The sequence below is a fragment of the Ictidomys tridecemlineatus genome, chromosome Y, assembly GCF_052094955.1.
Source record: "Ictidomys tridecemlineatus isolate mIctTri1 chromosome Y, mIctTri1.hap1, whole genome shotgun sequence".
Lineage (NCBI taxonomy): Eukaryota > Metazoa > Chordata > Mammalia > Rodentia > Sciuridae > Ictidomys > Ictidomys tridecemlineatus.
In genome coordinates this window covers 7,418,123-7,426,053 of record NC_135494.1, presented here as the reverse complement: position 1 = coordinate 7,426,053, position 7,931 = coordinate 7,418,123, and the positions used below count along the sequence as shown (strand labels likewise).

General features: G+C 51.9%; 1 protein-coding gene across 2 annotated transcripts; it reads left to right on the top strand.

The window, feature by feature from the left end:
- Positions 1-1,743: 1,743 nt before the first annotated feature.
- On the top strand, positions 1,744-4,790 carry LOC144371827 (testis-specific Y-encoded protein 1-like). 2 transcript variants are annotated; one of them, XM_078035176.1, is made up of 6 exons: positions 1,744-2,400; positions 3,280-3,357; positions 3,456-3,567; positions 3,662-3,807; positions 3,907-3,992; positions 4,578-4,790. In XM_078035176.1, exons 1-6 carry the CDS (start codon positions 1,858-1,860, stop codon positions 4,630-4,632), a joined length of 1,020 nt encoding a protein of 339 aa, XP_077891302.1. In that variant the 5' UTR covers positions 1,744-1,857; the 3' UTR covers positions 4,633-4,790. The 2 variants fall into 2 exon arrangements, with proteins under 2 accessions (XP_077891302.1, XP_077891303.1); XM_078035177.1 differs by lacking the exon at positions 3,280-3,357.
- The last annotated feature ends 3,141 nt before the right edge of the window (positions 4,791-7,931 follow it).

Below are 7,931 nucleotides of genomic sequence, written 5' to 3'. Positions count from 1 at the left end.
TGACGACCACAAAAAGAAGATAAAGTTGCAAGCCTGATTAAAATCCTCAAGATGTGTGGATGCTTTCAACAGAATAGAAAATATTGTTATTCTTCAGCACGACATTTGAAAGAGCGCACACGCAAAATAAATCAGAGGATACGCGCCCAAAAGGAAAATGTCATCAGTAATAAATGACCCTTATGAGATAAATAAACATTATAAATACATTTTTTAAGCTGTGATTGGTCGGGAAGAGTTTGCAGGACTGTGTTAATAAACACAGATTACAGAGTTTTACATGGAAAGCCCTGAATCATGTAGGAAAATAGGATCTGAAAGGGCACATAAATAGCAGGGCCCCAGGGTAATTCAGTGGGCCACAAAACTTACTGTGTACAAATGGCCTTACATCCCTGTTTGTACCCTTAGTTAACCAATGCTAACAATAAGTGTAGAGAAGGTAGACAACAACAGAATCAGAAAATAGGTGGTGAAGCTAGGTGAGGGCACTCCAACTCCCGAACACCATGGCAATCTCCATAAAATGGCCCAAGGGAACACTATAGCATCCGAATGTCCACCACCAAAGAACATAAGCTTCACATGCCTCATGAACCATTCACAGGAAAGAAATTCATGTGAAATTTCAAATTCTTTGCTCAGATGCTTCTAACAACTTTGTCTCCCTTGCCTGCTCCCTCTCTTACTCCCACCTTAACATCTGAATCATTCATCCTTCCTTCCAACCAACCCCCCCCCCCATCCCCCAGTACTCTGATCACAGCAGGGCACAAACAGACTCATTCTGGTTCCTGAACTTTTCCTCTCAGAGCAGGTCTAAACTCCGGCCATTTTTCGTGGTCACCAGGGTCACCAGGGTCACCAGGGCATTTAGGCATTGCCGCCTGGGCCAAAGGCAACACAGGTGCCCCATTCTGGCCAAGACATTCCCACAGGCCACAACTACCAACGGCCATTCATTGCAGCCAGTCCTGACATGAATTATCACAGAAAGGGGATGAAGACAAAGGCAGAGCTGAGCTGTGCACATGCCCAGGGTGATGTCCTTGGAAACTTAAGCCCCTGGAAAGGGTGCTACTCCATCCCAAAGGCCTTAGGGCTCTGCTTCCACAGCAGCTAGGACTCCCTTTCCCTTTGCTGCCCTGTGCACTCACATAACTGTGGGGCAAAGAAGGCAGGTTGAGAGAGCCCACAGGCCCCTGGCCTTAACCAAAGCTCCCGGGGCCACAGTGACTCCGTATTTGGGGAACACTGGTAATCTCGTTTCCTGAAGGCTATGGCAATGTAAGCCTTTGTCTCTGCAATGCAGTTGCCCTTTGGGAATTCCAGTCCTGCCAGCAGAAGACTTGCCTCTGCTTCCAGCGTCCAGCACCTGAAGGTTTCCCTCACGGGTGAAGTAGGTTGCCTAACAAACAACAGGCTGCTAGGGCAAAGAGCACAGAAAGCCCTACCTGGGATCAGGGAGCAAGGCGAAATAGACAAAGGCGACGCTGGCCTAACAAGCTGGGCCACCAGGGCACAGCTGCCAGCTGTGGAGGAACCCAAGAGGAGACATTTGGCATGGGAAAGCCCTGAAGCCGCTTGCCAATTGGGCCCCAAAGGCGACGGAAATGGTGTGCCTACGCAAGGTGGCTGGGGACAAAGCGGCGGCTGACGTCACATAGCCCAGCGGGAGGCGCCCCAGCAGGCGGCGGCGTGGGGGGGGGTTGACGCTAAATTCCTTCCGGCGCAAAGGCCTCCGGCTGCGGGCGAGTGGGTGGGTGAGCGCCAGCTAGTAGGCTTAGCAGATTGCAACTGGGCCTTGCTGCTGCCGCCTGGTCGGTGTGGACCATCTCCAGCAGCGCTTGGGGCCACATGGCTAGTGAAGCAGGGGGCGGGGAAAGGGAGACAGCGCCAGATCCCAGAGACCAGGATGGCCCAGTTAACTGCCGCCAGGAGGGGGCGTTCAGGGGGTCTGTCGGGGAGGAGAGCCCTGTAGTGAACTGGGCCTCATGGATGGTGCCTGCCGGCACGTGTGAAGCGGCCGCGCTGGGCCCTCTGGAGGCCCAGCCAGACCCCGAGGCCTTCTCGTGGATAGAGGGGGCATCTCCCGCCGGAGGGGCGGTTCCTATGCTGCTGGATGTGGTGGAGGTCGTGGAGATAGAGACCCAGGACCAGCAGGAGGAATCCGAAGTACCTCCAGAGGAGAATTGGCTGGTACTGACAGCGCGGGCCTCCAGGAAGAGGCTCTCCCCGATGCAGGAGCTCGCGGTCCTTCAGTGGGAGCTCAGAGCTACGACAGCCCGCGGTAGTCGCTCCTATGCTCGGCTGAGGCGGAAGCTGGCCCGAAGGCGGGGATCTTATCTTGACCGCCGAAGGGCTATCATCGACAGCATCCCTGGCTTCTGGGCCAAAGCGGTATCCTTCTCTAGCTCACGCTGTGGGGCTTTCCTTAGGTCTGGGCTGGGGGTGTGGCCTTTGGAATTGTCCAACTGGGAAGGCTCTGTGGAAATGGCATAGGAGGGCTGGGACTCGGGCACACCAGGAAAGGATGCGACTGAGAGCCGTAAGAGAGCATTGTCGGTGAAAATCGCCTAGTGATTTATGACTCTGCTGGCAGGCATCACTAGGGCTAAGGCCTGAGAGTCTAGGACCACAGCAAAAAGCTGGCCCAACACAGTGGTAGGCTCTACTCAGCGATGCACCAATGCACCACCATCGAGCAGCATCTTGTCCTACGGAGAAGTCTACATTCTTACTCCTGGTGATAGTGGAATTCCAAAAGCCCGGAGTCTGGAGACTCTTTGTCTGTGGCGCAGATACAGTTCTCAGGTTGCCTCGGCGCCTGCTCTGTTGGCAGCCAGGCCCTCGGTCCGGTGCCATATGGCTTCAATGGCCCCGGCCATGGTTCGGCTTGGTGGTGGTGCAGGGCGCCAGCTGTGTACAGCAGACCACAATGCCAACAACTGCAGTCTGTGTGCAGATGCAAGGAGCTGTCCCTGAACCCCCTCGGACCCCTTTGGTGGCTCTGAAGATGGTGAGCAGTGCCACTGCAGCACACAGGGATCTGGGCTGAGTTCTGGGCCCCTCCCTGAAAACACCCATTGATCACACGGTGTGTAGGCAGACCACAGGCCCTCTGAGGAATGCCTGGGGCCTGTACTGGGTCAGACCCGTACAAAGGCCCAGCTCCCAAGTCAGGTCCTACACAGCTCTCGGTGTTGGTGCTCTTCCTGCTGGCTCTGGGGCATCTGGCTCTCCCATCACAGTAAATGAGAGCTCCTTGACCCAAAGCAGATGGGGTACCACCCCCAGTTGTCAGCTATCATCACCCACCAAGACAAAGACCTGCTTGGCTACGTGTCCAATTTAGAGGTCAGCCTGAGTCCTTCTGACAGCGGGTCGTCAGGGCATGGATTCCCCTCAACTCTGTATCAACAGCTCTGTTCTTGCCTTCCTCCCCTGCCTGGCAGGTGGAGGATGTGAGCCCTGCCAAGAATCGCTGTAGCATGAAGTTCTCCTTTCGGCACAACCCCTACTTCCGCAACGAGGTCATCACCAAGGAGTATCTGGTTGGCATCACAGGTAGGAGGGCTCTCCCTATGTGGGGTCAAGGTAGAGTCTGGAGCCTGTCCTCCTGGGGAACATTATGCTGCCTGATGTGTCTGGCCACCCACAGGGTATAAGGAGACTCATTCAACGGGGGTCCAGTGGTACTGGGATTGTGTAGATGAACCCACCAGCAGCTTTGTGGATGCCAGGAGCCTGACCTTCTTCGACTGGCTGGCCACCCGACACTGCCCAGGCTCCAACAGGATTGCTGAGGTAAGCAGCACTGCGTGTCATCCATCCCCTAGAGAACTGAGAACCCAGTGGGAAATGGGGTGTGGACCTGGACCAGACCTTTCCCACTTGTGCTGCCAGATCATCATGGAGGACCTGTGGCTCAACCCCTTACCCTACTACCTGGGGGTGGATGACCCAGACAGAGAGAAGCTGCAGAAGGCCAGGTGAGAGACCAGGGGTTGGGGGGACAACTTGTTGAGAGGCAAACTTGTTGGGGGCCCTGTGTCAGAAATGTACAAACCACCACTGCTTTGGCCCAGGGGACTGGAGCCTCAGTGGCAGCAGCCCAGGACAAGCTGGGAGTATAGCCCTGGGCTGCTGCTGGCTTCCTGAGGGTGGCTGAGCCATCCTGGGGGCCATCAGTGAGGCTGAAGGCCTGACCATCGGTTGACATGGAAGAGCTTTCATGTGGGTCCCACAAAGCCCTCACTCATCCTGGCCACGGGATTCCACAGGTCCTGCTCAGAGGGCTCAGCCTTGCTCCTTCCTCACCTGAAGGCATCCACCAGGGCCCCTACCAATAATCGCACAGGCTCAGCGATTGCTTTGGCAAAAGAGGGCAGAAGCTGGGAGCAGCTGCGGGGAGAAGAAGGGAGGTCTGACATTAGGCTAGCAGAGCTGGACCAGGGAAGCCATCCCAGTATCAACACAGGCCTTTCAAAAGGTGCAGAGGTGCTGTGGCATTCCTCACTGTCTCCTACCTGCATGGGCACTGCCCCTGCAAGCATTTTGGTTCCCTCTCTGCACAGGAGTGGTGACCCTGGCTGCCCACGAGAGGAGGATGCAGCCCCATGGCTTGGCTGACCTCCTTCATGACCTGTGCAAACTCGGGCCCACAAGAGGTGAAATCATCTCCGTGATTCTTTACCACGCGACACACAGTGGAGGGGTTGCAGGATCCACACCCTCAGGGGACAGGTCCTCGAACAAGTGATCCAGTTTGGATGGGCAAATAAACACTCTTGGAGGCTGTCATTTTCCCCTGTCTCTTCTGAAGTGGTGGGTAGGACAGTGCCCCCACACAGTGCCTCTGGTTTTCCATCCTGGGATGCCAGGGTTGCACTGGGTGAGGAGGATGTGATGCTGAATCTGCATTCGCAGGGCCCTGGAGTAGGCAATGCTATCAGGTTAAATCTGATTTCAGGCCTGTGGCCTCAAATCTCCTGGACATAGAGCCATTCTGATGGTGGAGTGGGCATGGGGTATTTGCTCTGGTGTCTCTGAGAGCAACAAGTCTTGGCTGCAAATGATGGGGTCAGGGGTGGTGGCTTGGGCTGAAACACAATCACCCATCAGCTGATAGTCAATATGGCCCTCTCTATATTTTTTACGTTTCCCCAGGGCCTTTCTTGAACAGGGCGGCCAGTGTTCTGCAGAACAGAAACTGAGGAGATGAGGCTGTGCCAGGTTGAGACATCTCTTGGCAGTGTCCACCCCAACATTCACACCAGAAAAATGTGTCTGAATATCACTGTCCTACTTTAATGCTTTTCCTAGGAAAAAAAAAATGTGAACAAAGGTTTAGCACCTTGATGCAGTTGGCCAAGTGTGTTGTATGAATCTAGTCAAATCCTCACTGCCAAATTCTTTCTGTGGCACCATGCTGGGACCCACTGTCTTTATCTGCTTGCCTGGTCATATCAGACCCAGGTTACTGGGTGGAAAGTTAATCAGAATCTATTCAAACCATTCTGGGCCATGGTTGTCCTAGTGGTTGCAGTCAATGACATAACACTGCATTGCAAGAGTCACATTCTGTGTACTAGAGAAAGAGATCTACCCTCCCATAATGGACTTGTTCTTAGGATGTTCATTCTTGGAAGGTAGTCCCTATTGGGGTGTGCCCCCATAGTTTCCTCTCAGCCTGAATTTAGCCTGATTCTCCTTGGACTGCCTCTTCATTTGGCATCCCAACTATGACACTCTCTGGACTACAGGTCCTGTGGGCTCTGTAGTGCTACCCCTGCAATACATTGGGACCTGGACCTGGCAGTGGGAGGAGGCTATTGCTGTCCTGCACTTCTCATTGACCCATCCTGTGAACTCCATTCTTTGGGGCAGCTGAGTTCTACCTCTCCCCATTTTACGGGGGAGTGGTAACTAAGGATTGAACTTAGGGACACTCAAATTACTGACCCACATCCCCAGCACTATTTTGTATTAAGAGACAGGGTCTTGTGAGTTAAGTAGTGCCTACCTTTTGGTGAGACTGGCTTTGAACTCACGATCCTCCTGACTCAGCCTCCTGAGCCACTGAGATTACAGGTGTGCATACCATGCAGTGATGTACCTCTCCCCTTTCTGGCATGGATCTCAGTGAAGATGGGATAATTCCTGGAAACCTTGCAGAAACCATGTGGGAGTCAGCAGGGAAGCCTTTCCAGATGGACACAGCCAGGAAGGGTGCTGCATATTGAAGAACCAACTTACTAGTGTGAAGAAGGGGATTTGTGCCAAAGCTGAGGTTGCCTCCATGCACTTCAGCTGCAGCCCAAAGTGGCTGCCTGCCACAGGTCCCCTACACTGGCTTTACCCCCACCAGGGAAATCCAGGCTGCATGTCCCAGTAAAAGTGGCAAAACAATGTGGTCACCTGGTCTTCTCCTTTTAAGTCTCAGAGCTCTTCTTCAAGGAGGCAGATGACTTCAGCTTCCCACTAGAAACTGATGTTCATTGATGCACTATGGGAGAAACATGTAACTCAGCCACACAGATCATGATCCCCAGTAACTTCACTGGACTATGAAAACAGGAATTGGTTTGGGGTCCACACTCACACTGGCAGGGTGTGGGGCAATGAGCAGAGTGGTTCCTGAAGGTTTCTTTTAATGGTGGGCAGGGCTGGAGTGAAGAAAAGATGGGTGCTGCATTGTGGTAGGTCAGAAGATGATCCACTTCCCTGTTCTGATCCAGTTCCCTGTGCTAATGAGGGTAAGGTAGGCAAATGAGACTATAGAACAATGAGGATCTACAGCTGGCTCACTCTAAGGATGATCTGGAAAGGCCATAGATATCAAGTACAGTACGAGACAGGATGCCTGGGAATTAATCTTAGGCACCAGGGGTGTCCTGCAAGCACATGTCCTAGAACTTCTGTTCCCTGTCCACCTGGTGCCAGTGAACCATGTTATCCACCAATGCCCAGGGCTGTGGGAAGTGGTGAGTATCAGCCTGGGCATTGTTCCACTTTGCATGCCCAAAGGAAGCTTCAATCCACTTGCTTCCCCTGGCAGAATTGGAACACTTCTCCTGCTTTGGAATCCAGGAGAGTATTCTCCTCATGGCTATGATCTAAAAGTTGCATGGATTCTTAACAGCAAGGAATACCTAAGGGAATTTAAGCATCTTTGCTCAAACCACTTCTGATACCTTTCTCTCTTGCCTGCTTCCTCTACCTAGTTCTGTCTTGACATCTGTATTCTACTGCTTCCCTTTTCTTCCATAATGCTCATCCCCCAATGCCCTGATTACCCCAGGCCACCAACTGACCCAGAGGTTGGGTAATGAACATGCCCCTCCCCAGAGCAGGCTTAAACCTTCCTTTCTGGTCACCAGGGCTTTAAGGTGTTACTTCTTGGGTCAAAGACTATATTTAGTATCAACACAGGAAGTTGGAAGTGAAAGTGACAAGATGATAAGATCATCCTGAAGGTCAATATAATGGGAAGTACTAAATTATTGCTGCCATGGAAGAAAGCATTTCATCCTGTATGCTTCAATTGTAGACAATGATTCTTACATAAGACAGATTCTTCACAGTTCTAACTCTCCTGGGAAATACAAGTGGTGTGTCTGCATGGTCAGTATTCACTATTTTTCATAATTTTAACTGACCTCTATAGAGTTTGCTGGATACAATTACTAAGTACATACTACCTAATAATAACCATCAATTTATCCTACATTTTTGGATAATGGACAATCCATCATAGTTGTAGATATTTCCAGTGATCTTCACCAACTTTGGCATATGAAATATAAATAGATTCCTGGTACTTATTTTTCACCATGGCAGTATATAATGATGTGGGGAAGGATTCAATTGTAGCCTCCAATGGAAGATATTTGTTGATAAGAAATCTGTACTCAAGGACTTGTAGTAAG

Coding starts and splice junctions, on each gene's coding strand:
- LOC144371827 (XM_078035176.1), top strand. CDS start 1,858: ATGGCTAGTGAAGCAGGGGGCGGGGAAAGGGAGACAGCGCCAGATCCC. Junction 3,358..3,455: donor GCTACGTGTCCAATTTAGAG/GTCAGCCTGAGT, acceptor CCTGCCTGGCAG/GTGGAGGATGTGAGCCCTGC. Junction 3,993..4,577: donor GAGAAGCTGCAGAAGGCCAG/GTGAGAGACCAG, acceptor CTCTCTGCACAG/GAGTGGTGACCCTGGCTGCC.